The sequence below is a fragment of the Leptonotus elevatus genome, chromosome 7, assembly GCF_054856555.1.
Source record: "Leptonotus elevatus isolate MCC_2025b chromosome 7, RoL_Lele_1.0, whole genome shotgun sequence".
Lineage (NCBI taxonomy): Eukaryota > Metazoa > Chordata > Actinopteri > Syngnathiformes > Syngnathidae > Leptonotus > Leptonotus elevatus.
This window is the reverse complement of record NC_141245.1, coordinates 19,680,609-19,695,193: the sequence shown is the minus strand read 5'-3', so window position 1 is coordinate 19,695,193 and position 14,585 is coordinate 19,680,609. Positions and strand designations below refer to the sequence as shown.

Below are 14,585 nucleotides of genomic sequence, written 5' to 3'. Positions count from 1 at the left end.
ATTGTGACTTGTTTAATTTCACATATCAAGTGTGACCTATTTTCCAACGAGATTTCTACGGCATTCCCATTTCTCAGGAAAACTCCATGCTCTGGGAATTACAGCCACCTTCCAGGAAGAACAAATCACACACATGCTAGATTTAGTGTTAATTGCTTGACAAGAGAGAAAAAACATACATGTAAGGACAAGCGGGAGGTGACACGGTAAAGTATGTGGTGCAGAGCTGCTTTCTCCATCACCCAGACGTGGGCATTACTTGCAAATCCCCTTGATCCCCGCCACACCACCACCATAAATCCCGGCCTGCTTACATCCTGTCAAGATGCCGTCGCCGGCATGTCAGCGCTCCCGCACGGAACGGCGAGGGGTGCCTCGTTGACAACATGGACAAGCAGCCGCATTACAGACATCATCAAATTGTGCTTATTACAAGAGGGAGGCAGGACACGCTGCCGTCTGTTGTAATAATATACGACATTTGAATGTGACACATAGTGGAACATGTAACACGCGCACGTCTATTTATTGAATCTCTCCTGGGGATCCGGCTCTTGATCCTGACAAAATCCTGGTGGTAGATATGTTTTCTATATATATATATATATATATATATGTTTTCTCTCTCTCTCTCTCTCTCTATATATATATATATATATATATATATATACTGGATGGAAATAATTTTATTAATATTTAATAATTTTAATAATAATTTAATATTAATAATTTGTATTTATTATATATATATATATATATATATATATAGAGAGAGAGAGAGAGAGAGAAAACATATATATATATATATATGTTTTTATATATATGTATATATAAATATATATATATATATATATATGCACGTAATGCACGTCTGTAGTAGTGTGATGGAGTCGGTGAGGAGTGTACTTGATGTACTCGAATAGTAGAGCTTCAAGAATTCAAGAAGTAAATGTGTAAATGCGTTGCTTAAATGTTTTCTTTCATTAACTCATTTGCTGCCATTGACGGCTAGAGACGTCAATAAATTCATTTCCCACTTTTGTTAACAAAAGTATGAAAACCTAGAGTTTTTTTTTTATTGTACATTTAGAACAGATGTAAAATGTGCAATTAATTGTGAGTTAACTATTGAAGTCATGCGATTAATTACGATTAAAAGCATTTAATCGCCTGACACGATTAAAAAAAAAAAGATTATGAAAAATTAGGGGCGTCAGGCGATTACATTTTCTTATCGTAATTAATTGCATGACTTCACTAGTTAACTCACAATTAATCACAAATTTTATATATGTTCTAAATGTACAATTAAAAAAAATCTAGGTTTTCATGCTCTTGTTAACAAAAGTGGGAAAAAATGTTAAACTAATAGAAATAGTTCAACTGAATTTTTGACGTCTATAGCCGTCAATAGCAGTGAATGAGTAAAAAAAAAAAAAAAGTAAGCACTTGATAAAAATCAATTAAAAGGCCAAATGTCACAGCTCAGTCTCGCTTTGTGTGATTTAGTGTCGTATTTTCTCTTTGTTGACATTTTCTTTAGTGGATTTCTTTGCAAAAAAAATCTTCCAACAAACATACAGTATGTACAGTTTTTGTTTTATTGGATTGGTTTAGATTTTCTGATTAATCAGTCATTCTTGATTATTTGATTCATGATTATTTTATATGTGCACATGGCACGATACCGTGACTTTTAAAGGATTTGTGGAAATTTCATTGAGTCGTGGGTTGCAGCAAAAAGCGTGACCGCTTGAATATGACCTTGGACAGTGTATGAATTTAAGCACTGAACCATAACAACACACAAATCTGCGGCACACAATGTTGAGTGTAATATGTTTTCGTGGAGCTTTTTCTCTTTCTGCTTCAATCCGGGAGCATACCACCTGGCTGGTTTTTTTTTTCCGTTTTTTTCCCCACCCTGTTAAAATAACTCTCCCTAGGTGTGCAGAGGCATGTTTCCAGGCGGATGTGTCAAATGAAAGACGGCAGGGGGCAAGGTGAGGGCAGGGAGGGAGGGAGGGAGGCAGAGGAGAAAGAAAGTATTGGAGGAGAATTGGTGGAGTTTTTCGAAGGCTGCAGACAGGACTGCGCGTACGCCTTTTTTAGTGCATGGGTGTTCATTAAAGTGCAGCTTTTCCTTCTCCTCTGGGACTTGGCCGTGCTTCCTGGCATCCCCGCCACAGTAAACACACCGCCCAAATCTCGGCACGTAGTTCATTCCAAGAGGAGGGGGTGCTCATGCGGAACCGAACTCCACAAAAAAAGCTCATTAATTGGTTTCATCTCGCTCGCATTTAAGACAAATTATGCTTTTTAAGGATGGCCGTGCGGACTTTTTACAGCAATTACATGGTGCAGTGCTACCTAAGACCCTGTGGTTGGCGCTGTGGTGAACTATTTATTTATTTATTACACTTTTTAGGCGGCGACCAACTCTCTCTTTTCTTTCATGTGCCATCTGTCAAGAAAACAGCAAAATGACCATGATTGGATTATAGAAATTTTTTCTTTGAAGTTGCTAATCTGCCTAGTAACAAGGACGCACTTTATTACATCTAGCAGGTGGGACTTAAAAAAAAAAAAAAAAACTTTCCATTTATGCATATATTCTCCCGTCCAGACTTTTGCCACATCCACCAGGTGTAAGGTGGTAATAATCGCGGAAACACCAAAGAAGTGTGATTCACTTACAGATAAGGCTGGATTCAAATCATGAAATGGGATTTTTTATTTTTTTTCTAAGAGACTTGTGAATGTCATTGAAATCCGTGAAAAGGATGAAGCACGCTTTAAATTGAAAAATGCTGTACGTAGCGGATGCAGCGTGTAGCTGGCCGGTCGAGACTTAAGGACTACTCCGACTACACTTACACTTTGAAGGAGGGCATAGTCTTTCCACAATTTTACATTCTTAACACAAAAATTTACTAGTTATTCCCAATGGCACATTCAGCATTCCACATGATCTCCATTCACAGTTATAAACGTTCAGCTTATTCTCTTCACCTCGGGAACAATTTTCAACATTCCAGAAATTTTCCAACAACATATTGCGTATTTTTCACATTCCACATCATTCCAATACATTCAATATGAATTCAATTGATCATCATTCCACATCATTCCTTATTTGACAATATGAGTATCATTCCACTTTCTTTCTTTTTTTTTACGAACATCATTCCACATAATTCCACTTCATCACATATTATTCAGTATCATTCCATATCTTTCAGTATTATCAATTCAAAATCATTCCACGTGGCAATTTTGTTTTTCATTCAGCATTTCGCCATTCACATGCAATTTCTCAGAAAATTTCAATGTCTAGTTTTCTATCAACTCATTCACATAAACCATAAACATCAAAAATTAATTTGAACTATTTCTATTAGTTTAACATTTTCTTCCACTTTTGTTAACAAGAGTATGAAAACCTAGAAAAAAAATTATTGTACATTTAAAACAGATATAAAATTTGTGATTAATCGGGAGTTAACTAGTGAAGTCATGCGATTAATTACAATTAAAAACATTAATCGCCTGACGAGATGATTATTAAAAATAAGCAGATTAAAAAATGTAATCGTAATTAATTGCTTGACTTCAATAGTTAACTCATGATTAATCACAAATTTTATATCTGTTCTAAATGTACAATAAAAAAAATTGGACGTTTATAATCGTCAATGGCAGTGAATTAGTTAAATACATCCATAAAAGTAATTTAATCCCAGTATTGGGGATTATGACTAAAGATACCAGATCCTCAAACTTTTTTTTGCCAAGGGACACACAGGCTTGACCTGCAGAATACAAATGATTAAATATGCAGCTCGTCATTGCACCATTATGCACCTGGTTCTCTTCAAGAAGCTGGTCCCATCTTCGATGAATCTTTTTTTTTTTTTTTTTTTTATAAGAACAGATCATAATTTGCAATACTGGCCTTGCTGCAGACAACAGAGTAAAACAGAAAAAGAGGAAGCCAATATAAATCATTACATAAACGGTGCCATGTCACATATTTATATAATATTGCATGACATAATAGCATAGGGCAAATCAAAAGTTCATAACAGATTAAAAACAGGTGCAGTGGTCATGTACAGTATCCCTCACTAATTTTTCAAACAAGGATATTTAATTAATTTTTTTTATTTTTTGCAGCGTTCCTGTCAGATTATGTGGGTGGTGGTATGCATGGTGAGCAGGGAGCAAAAACTACTCTGGGTTCTTGCCAATGAATGTTTACAGATTAAACATGGACCATTTGCATGAATGGAGAACAATATCATTTATAAGGTGTCATTTATTCTTTAACATAAATAAGTTAAGAATGATCAACTGTTTTTATTATTTCCTATTTCCTTGGAGGTGGACCGGCCTGTTACCTGTTCTGCAGTTTTGTTGCTATGCACAAGTAGTCCACTTAAGTGATTGGTGTGCTATCATTTTTCTTTTAATTTATGAAAAATAAAAAAGGAACTCTGAGATATTGTTCTTCCATCGTCACTCCGCTGGTGTCTCAGAACGGAATCGTTCAGGTTGAGAGCATGACTAGTGAGATTGGTGGCAAATTGAGATGCTCTCTCATGCAGCAAAGAACAGCGGCGCCATTTCCCACGCCCGTTGGCCGCCACACCTCCATCACTCCCAGTGCGCGCCCATCGTAGACGATTGATAAGTGCCTCGGAACTATTCTGGGCTGGGAAATATAAAGGCTTCAAATGTTGCCTTGTTCTTTCCGGGGTGCGGGAGTGCGCGAATAGATGCGCCTTAACGTGAGAGGGCGATGCCCCGTGACACCTGAGGCCGCCTCACATTTCCCCGCCCGGGTGCAATTTATCTGCAGGCTGGCGTCTCGGTCTGTCATGATGGAGCTCGATATGACTTCCACAAATGGCCTCTTATAAAGCCCAATAAATTTTATTGCGTGTGAACTCTCGTCCAAATTGCAGGCGGCGTCGAAGTTCTTAAAACATTGCCCCCCTCCCAACCCCCCCGACGGTATAAAAGCACTCACATGTATGGTCTATATAATGACACGTCAGTGACAGGCAGCAGAAAGAAAAACTACAGTTGGTGTTATTTGATTTTAAGCCACTGTGATGAATAAATAACATGAATGTTAGCACAGATGCTAGCGCTAACACAACAGGTGTCCTAACTGTTTCACTAATATCATAAAATATATATATTTTTTTACATTTATTTACTTTACTTTATTTTACTTTTATCGCGAAAGATAAAATACATCAATAAAAAGGTAAGCATTGATGCTAGCTAGCGCTAACAAACACAACATGAGAGGTGTCGTGGCTGGTCCAAAAATATAATAAAAAAATAATTAAAAATAATTAAAATGTGTTTAGTCCCACTACGCTCACCTGTGTAAAGTGACATATGCTTATAAGATGCTTTGATAAATAAACATAACAAATGTGTTAGCACTGATGCTAGTGCTAACACTAGCATAACAGGTATACCAGCAATATTATATATAATATACAGGATTTTTCTCAGGCACCTTCGTACTGTGTAATTTACTTTTATCGTGATAAATAAATACATCAAAAAGTAAGTTAACTCATTCACTGCCATTGACGGCTATAGACGTCAAAAATTCATTAGTTGAAAAACAAATTCCACTTCTGTTAAGAGTATGAAAACCTAGAAAAAAAATGTGAATATAACTATTAAAGTCACGCGATTAATTACAATTTAAAAAATTTATCGCCTGACGGCCCTAATTTTTAACAACCCGTCCCCCCAAAAAAATTTAATTAGGTTTTCATACTCTTGTTAACAAAAGTGGAAAAAAATGTTAAACTAATAGAAATAGTTCAAATGGATTTTTGACGTTTATAGGCATCAATGGCAATGAATGAGTTAATAATCCCTGATGCTACGCTAACACAACATGAGCGGTGTGTCCTGGCACTCTCTAAAGGTGTAAAGTGTAATATACTAATAAATAAATAAATGTGTTAGCTCTAATGCTAGCGCTAATGCAACAGGTGCCCTGGCTAGCCCACCAACATTATACTGGATTATTTTTTTTGTCTCAGGCAACCCTGTATTGTACTTCAAAACATCAATAAGAAAGTCAATAATTACTGATGCTACGCTAACACAACATGAGCGCTGTCCTGGCTGGTCCACCAATGTTTTAAGGAATACAAAAGGCACCCTCTACAGGCGTAAAGTGTAATAATGACTTAAGATATATGTTAGCTTCGATGTTAGCTCCATTGCTAGTGCTAATGCGACAGGTGCCCGTTATATTTTTATTGATTGCTTTATTGGTCCCTTGCACTCCTGACGTGTGCATTGTAACTTATTTTTAAGCCACTGTGATGAATAAATGCAAAAATAAATGAACACATGAACAGATAAGACACGAGAGGTGTCTTGGCTGGTCCTTACATCCAGCCCCCCCCCCCCCCCATCTTGCTTCCTACTACCTCATACAGTTGTTTAATAAATTCACTTTTGATCTACTGTGAATGAATAAATAAAACGAGTTTGGTACATTGCAATTTTGGTCCACCTATAAATGGCTTCTTCTCCGTTGCCATACCAACGACAATATTAATGGAAATGAGCCATATTCCGAGCTAGCTATTTTGAAGCTGTTACTTTAGGGTCAAATTATTCCCATCTTGCTCATTTTAACAAGGCGCATATAGTGCCATTCTCGTCTTTTGGAGTTTGAATGGCCTCGCACGCAATACGAGTGCACTTGAAGCTCTGAAAAGACGCGCAAGTGAGCGGTAGCGTGCGATGGCGCAGTTGCTGTGCGTGTCGTTAAGTAAGAACAAAAGGCTTTAATAGTCTATTTGTGGGCTCTTTAGTTAAAGCGTTTAGCATACACTCTCTCCAACCCCCTCGGGAGCAACTGGGGCCATTGTAGCGTGTCTTTTTTTTGTTTTTTTTCAGTAAACAACATAAACTGTCACTTTTCACAGCCGAGCGCTTCCTTGGCGGTTAGGTCAAGCGACGACGCTCGGAGAGAAAATAAGCCCGTTTTGTTTATTTTGCCAGGATAATCATTTAATGGCTGTTAGCACACACACACACACACACAAAAAAAAAGCAATATTTGGATGGCGCAGGTTTTTATTTCGCCCACGATGAAATCAAACACTCTAAGATGTTATTGAAAGCTTGTAGACGTTAAGCTTTAATTGACACAATAATAAAAGAGTGAGCGCGGGATGAGCGCCATTTGATGCAGCATCGTGGACTCAAAAAGTATTTCGACAATGTAGTGCCAATTACTTTTGTACAGTAAACTCGCTTTCCATGGGGATGATGGAAAGCCGCGGATAGCCCAAAATATGCAAATTTATAATGTCACAAACCATCGACGCCATCACAATCATGAACCTATGTTGCATAATTGCAGTCGGTATTTAAGACTTAATATATAAAAAAAATTGATGTTGCATCACACATGCGCAACTAGCACACAATTAAGTCATTCACTTACCTTTGGGCATTTGCTATGCACACGCAGCGATTAATATTACGGAATAAAAGTAAATTGCTACATTTGTGCGTCTTATGCAAGCAAGCATCATCCGCCTCCACCCTGTTGGATACATGATGTGGTATGCTTTGGATCATAAGCTTGAAGTTATGCTGTGATTAGAGAAGCGATGATTAATCCATTAATCAAAAACTAATTGATTATCTAATTCAATGCTTACTTTTGACAATCAATTGTTTAAGCAAGGCACGGATAATGAAAGGTAAAGAAATAAAAAGATAGCTGTTCCATTTGCGTGCAGCATAACAGCTAATTGCTGCTTCGCCATGTTTGCGTTCAACTCTAAATTTTCATTCACTCCCAGCCATTTTCACTGAAGCAACCCCCTTCGCTCCCAGCTGGTTAACTCGATTTTGACAGATTTTGCAAGGCCTACAAAATATTGTGTTCTATTGCTATAAAAACATGAAACCTAGCCCAAAAAAAGATTAGACTCTCTTCTTTATTTAGGAAAAAAAAGTACATTTCTTTCTGTTTCCGTTTTGCAGCAATTCAAATTAGAATATAGCTAAGTTTCATCGATATTCAGATTCCTGGTGAAAACACTGGCAAAAAGAGCTTGTTGCAACATGGCCCTGGCTGATCTCTGATGATCTGCTGCCACCTGCTGGCCGTTTTTCACAATAACTACCATTGCTTTAAGTGACCTCTTCAGGTCAAAGCCTTCTGTATGTTCTTGCATTTAAATATGTTTTGGGGAGTGAAGGACAAAGTATTAAAAGACGTTTTGGGTTTGAAATTAATGTACTTTTAATTTACAAATCTTGGTTTTAACTCCCTTCCACCATGTTTGATGCTTGTTGTGGTATGCTTTGGATTTCTTCTATCACGTTTGACAAACGGTCAAATTTCCAAAAGGGTCAATCCTATTCGAATTGCTTTAGTCGGATTAGTTGGTGCACAGCAGGCTCTCGATTTGCCATCAAAGCATGAAGTTAAAATATTGTGTTCCTGTTTTCAGACTCTCGAGCAGGCGAGGGCGCGCCACCCAAACTTGACCACGCGGTCATCGGCGGGGTGGTTGCCGTGGTGATGTTCGCCATCCTCTGCGCGCTCATTGTCCTCGGTCGATACTTCGCCAGGCACAAAGGTAAAGCGCGGCCAATCCCACTTGACCATGAACTCATCCCCCCGGTGTCTTTTGTTGCCGCCTGATAGGATTGTCGAGTGTGCTTTTCCGTTTGTTTGCGCGCAGGCACTTACTTCACGCACGAAGCCAAAGGGGCGGACGACGCGGCCGACGCCGACACGGCCATCATCAACGCCGAGGGCGGACACAACAACACGGACGAGAAGAAGGAGTATTACATCTAAAGTGTGGAAGGGAGGCTGGTGGTGCTGTGGCAGCATTTTGTCCAACTCTGATTACGTTTGGTTTTTTTGTGGGGGTGTGGGGGGGTGGGGGGGTGATTTAGGGAGGAAGCAAAATTAGGACTGGCGTGGCCTCGTGTTGAGAAGAGGCCGAGTCTGCTGTCTCAAAACCTTCTTGGACTGCTGGGGCCTAAACTTCTGTACACTTTCTTTCTTTTACAGACTATTTTGTGCCTTGTTCTATTTCCGTTTGTTTTCTTCTCCCGTCCCTCTCACTCACGTGCTTGTTGGTTTAGATGTTTGGCTGTGGACGCCAAGATGAAAGTGGCCTGTCGCGTGTGTGTGTGTGTGTGTGTGTGTTTGTTAGCTTGTGCCGCTGAGCACAAAAAGGATGCTTATCGCCCTTTTTATTCTCCCAACCACTAACGTGTACATTTGATGCCGTTGGTGTACACGTGGATGTCAGACGAAACAAAAACAAAAAAAAAGTTGAACTAAATAGCCACTTTATTAGGGACACCTGGTCAAAGTTGGACAAAGGTTGTCAGGTTAAACCCCCAAACCCCTAAAACCGAAGCTTTCCCTAACCCTAACTCCGTATTATTTTTTTAAACTTGTCTGTGAGCTGTTAAGATTGAAGTTTTTCTATCCCAAATACAATATTTGGGGGTTGGTAGGGGGCGGGGAGGGGGAGGGGGGGGGCGTCGTGAGATGTGAGTAAGCTGAAGTCTGTGCACGAGTCGAGAACCAGATCAACTGGTTGTTGACAATTTTATGATGATGAAATTCCCATGACAAAATGGTACTTTTTGTGTAAGTCTTGATTTTATGAGAATAAGTCAAATTATTGAGGCAATAAAGTCAAAATCTTGAAAAAAAGAAATCACAACTTTTGGGATGATAAAAGTGAAATTACCACAGAAATGCAAATTTCCCAACGTAGCATTTTATTAAAAAAATATATATATAATGGTAATACATTGACAAAATTAGACAAATTAGTTATGAGAATTAAGTCAAATTATCATGGCAACGGAATGGAATTTTACAAGGAAAAGTTGTAATTTGTATGAAAATTTAAATTAAATATGTAAAACTTTGCAATTGTATGAGAAGAAAGTCACGTATGTGAATAAAGTGGTAATTTTTACGAGAAAAAGTCAGAATTATGAATTTAAGTTGTAATATTGAAGTATTTTAAGAAGGGTCTATGTTGTGCATTCTTGAGATCCAACCAGGCGTGTTTGTGTGTAAATAGTGTTAGCCAATTTTATTAGCAACTTTCCAGAGTGTCTTGTTCAGGCGTGGTGCGTTTGTCAGTGTGGGAATTTAGAAAATCACTGGCTAAATTACGACTCTATTTCTTGTAATTTTACGATTTTCTGAAGGTACGTGTGCTTGATAAAGTGACTTTTTTTTTTTCCATTCAAAGTCGCCTGTCTGTGTATCAGTAGAGATTTCAAGACAGCAGTTATCTTTAGAGGTTAGCCTTGGTGTAAAGTTCAGTCTAATGATAGCTGATCGATCAAATGTTCGTTATTGAGTAGATGTCAGTTAAGTTGGATGTTTTGGGAGTTAGCATTCATGCTGTCAAAAAAGGAACATTTTAATGTTACAGAGCTGTTATTTTTCTATTATTTTCTCAATTAGTTTTAGGCATTGGCCACAACATCTAAACATTTGTATAACATTGATCAGCCTGGTAAAAACATACGACCCTTAACTAGTGTATTCAATTTGTCTTGGTTCAATCGATTATCTTTGTTTAGCAAAGACTGGAAGAACATTAATGTTTAGCGCAAATGGCAACCTCAAATGTGAATAATTACTGTAAAAAAAAAAAGAATCATTCCTGAGAAACAACTTGACCCTCTTACTGTGTTGTGCGGTTTATTGTGGGTAAAAGTAACAATTTTTCAACCTCCTTAAGCTAAACTTGACGAGTTACCGCGCTTGCTCCATCATCATCTCTATAAGAGCAGCATGTTGTTGTTGTTTTTTTTTAAAGCTCCTTCACACCATTAAATAATATTTTATATGATTTGATTTACCCAAAAAATTGATGGACGAACAGAAGGAAATATTGTTATTGAAGACTTCCCTGTTTAATGTTGTTTGGTAGAAAGAATACCTAGCATTTTTAGCATGTTTAGCTCAAAAGTTTGAACAACTAGCGTAAAAACAACACTTTCCTGATCAGAGGGTTAACAATTTGACACACTCTCAGAGATTATAGTTTGCTATATTCTTTATTTGTACATTTATTAAAGTAAAAAGTGACAATTTTAAGACAGTTTTCTGTTTCGTGCTAAACTTAGGTTGCTAGCCAGGTTCCGATGGGGTGCCAGTGGTATGATTTTCTTCTATGATACACCCAGTTTTCCATAAAATCTTTAATAATTTTGACAATTTTTTTTATTTTGCCCAAGCGACAGATAGACAAAAAGATGAACATATTATTGGAGACTTTCTTACTTAGCATTATTTAGCATCAAAACAGGGGAAATGGAAAAGCCAGCATGAGGGTAAGCTAGCATGATGCTAAAGCTCAATAGTTAGAACAATTAACATGTTTACAGTTAGCTGTGCTTTGACATATTTACAAGTGAGTATTATAAACCCATTTTTTATTGCACTAAATTTGCCAGCTAGCAAAAAAAAAAAAAAAAAAAAGGCTTAAAACAACACCCCCAATTGTGTTTTTGTTGTTGTTGTTTTTTTACATATGAGCAAAGCCATATGATTTATTTAGATTCCCAGATGTCGATACCAGTACGTTAGATACCTTCCAATGTAAAAATAAGGGGAAAAGATTGTTATGTCTATTTCTCGGCTGGCAACCATGAGCAGTAAAAAGACATTTATTGAAGTGTTGTAACCCTCAGGCCACCTTTGATTGGTCTTGAACGGACTACTGCGCCGTAAACTTTTTTTTCTTTTTTTTTTTAACTTTCTTTCTTGTCGCCGAAAAGCCTCAAAACTTCAATCAAAATCCTTTGTTTTGTTACCGAGCAACAGAAACCCAAACAGTCAAAGCTAGTTATGCTATTATAAAACATAATAGTATGTACGGTAACCACTGCCTTAAAGCGACATCCCGATCACGAGAAGGACTTTCTTGTGTGATGTGGAGACATACAGGTGGTTGGATGCTTTAAAGTGCGGGTGGGCAACCTAGCCCCGCTGTATTTATAATACAGCTCCAGTTTGATTTCAAATTCACAAGTGATGCAAAAAAAAAAAAAAACGTTTAATTGACGATTAACTCATTCATTGCCATTGACGGTTATAGCCGTCAAAAATGCATTTGAGCTATTTCTATTAGTTAATTTTTTCCCACTTTTGTTAACAAGAGTATGAAAACCTAGAATTTGTTATTGTATATTTAGAACAGATATAACATTTGTGATTAATCGTGAGTTAACTAGTAAAGTCATGCGATTAATTACGATTAAAAAATGTAATCGCCTGATGGCCATCATTTTTAATAATCTTTTCTTTTCTCTTCTTTTAAATCGCGTCAGGCGATTAACATTTTTAATTAACTCATTCACTGCCATCGACGGTTATTGACGTCAACAATTCATTTGAACTATTTCTATTAATTAAATAGTTTTTTCCACTTTTGTTAACAAGAGTATGAAAACCTAAAACATTTTTATTGTACATTTAGAACAGATATAACATTTATGATTAATCATGAGTTAACTATTAAAGTAATGTGATTAATTACAATTAAAAAAATGTAATCGCCTGACGTGATTAAAGAAAAGAAAAGATTATTAAAATATTAGGAGCGTTTGCATGACTTCACGAGTTAAATCACGATTAATCGCAAATTGTATATCTATTCTAAATGTACAATAAAAAAATCTAGGTTTTCATACTCTTGTTAACAAAAATGGAAAAAAAAATTAAAGTAATTAAAATGAATATTTGACGTCAATAACAGTGAATGAGTTAATCGCTTGACTTCAATAGTTAACTCATTATTAGTCACAAATTTTATATCTGTTCTAAATGTACAATATTTTTTTCTAGGATTTCATACTCGTGTTAATAAAAGTGGGAAAAATGTTCAACAATTTTTTTTATTTTTGACGTCTATAGCCGTCAATGGCAGTGAATGAGTTAATGGCCTCAGTCTTTTCTTCTCATGTTTGAGGCTCATGTTTGAGGCATGTAAGAGACAAAGTTGTACAAAAAAAATAGCAAACCTGCTGTAAAAAAAAAGAAAAGTTAAAAGGCTTAACTCATAAAAATTATAAATACGACTACAGTATTCTCATAAAATCATGACTGTTCTCATAAAATTGACTTGATTGTCCTAAAATTTTAACTTTAATATCTTCAAATTATGACTTTAATGACGTTAGTTTTACAAAATTCCGACTTTAATCTTGTTAGAGTTTCGTTTAATTGTAAAAGTTTCCCCTAAAAGGACATCTTGAAAAATTACAGTATGATTCTTGTAAAGTATTTTCATGAATAATAGTTTTGGTCCCATAAAAAAGTGATTTCATTTTTATGACATCACAATTTTGTTCTCGTTGTTTTTTGTTGTTAGATTATATCTCAGTGACGTTTTTCTGGTAAAATTTTGGTATTTCTATTCTTGTTAATTATAACTCTAGCAAAATTACAATTTGAATCTCTTAAAATAAGAAAATAACTGTATTTCCTGTAAAATTACAATGTTTTCATTATAAGTTGCGAGTAAATCTTTAAAATTACTATTTCAATTTACAACAAGATTTTGACTTTTTTCTTGTAAGACATCCACTATCACATTCATTCCAAGTTTATTTTCAGGAAATTGCATCTTTTCTCTCACTTCATGAACACTTAATTCTAACGTTCTACAACATATTTTGTTTGTTTGTTTTTTAAACATTGTATTCTTCTCTATGATTCAGATTTTTTATTTTTCTTGAGCTAATACAATTTTTGTCTTGTACAAGTCTACAAGCCTGCAAGTTTCTTATAAAATGTCAAAAAAATTCTCAAAATAACTTTTTGAAAAAATACAACCTGTTTCCCAACATTACAATTTAACGCTTGTTATTTTATGATTTGTTCTTTTTTAATTTACACTCTTATTATGACTTATTTTCTCGAAAAAACACAACTTTTATCCCGTAACAATTCCACTTTATTCTCATAGTATTGAGACTTTTGTTCTTCTTCTTCAAAAAAATAAAAATAAAAATGCAATGTCAGAGTATTCCCAAGAAATTCCGATTTAGTCCTCATGAATGATTTATTTTTCATAAATTGAATGTGATTTCATATCAAGGTTCCCCACCCCTGCATTAAAGTGTTATGTTGTATATTTGTTCTAAGTGGCTCGACACGATATCGGTCCACGTTGTCACTTACCGACGCGCCGTTTTGAACCCTGGCGTTCGTGTTGTACAAAAGCTTGGATGCTCCCAGATGTTGTATTTATTATGTATTATTAAATTTGATGATTGCAAATGTGGATTGGAGCAGCATTTCTTATTTATGGGGATGTCCATTGTAGACAAGGTTAAAAGAAGCAGCGATCAGCCAATCAGACGCAACGACAGCAGATGTAGAAAGCGTACGCACCCGTGTTTAAAATGGCTGTTTTGTAAGAGCCACACAAAAATGAGACCATGATAAATCATTTCAAAACTGAAATTGAAAATCTGAGTCAAATTGAGAACAAACTCAACTTAATGTAGGTATA

The 14,585-nt window shown here is 36.2% G+C and overlaps 1 protein-coding gene across 3 annotated transcripts in view; it reads left to right on the top strand.

The window, feature by feature from the left end:
• cadm1b (cell adhesion molecule 1b) overlaps window positions 1-14,356 on the top strand; it is a 186,266-nt gene extending 171,910 nt beyond the window's left edge. For all 3 annotated transcript variants that reach the window (XM_086080310.1, XM_086080308.1, XM_086080309.1), the window contains 2 exons: window positions 8,523-8,651; window positions 8,757-14,356. In XM_086080310.1, coding sequence (XP_085936436.1) covers window positions 8,523-8,651; window positions 8,757-8,875 — 248 coding nt within the window. In that variant the 3' untranslated portion in view covers window positions 8,876-14,356. The remainder of the gene's footprint in view (window positions 1-8,522; window positions 8,652-8,756) is intronic.
• Window positions 14,357-14,585: the final 229 nt, after the last annotated feature.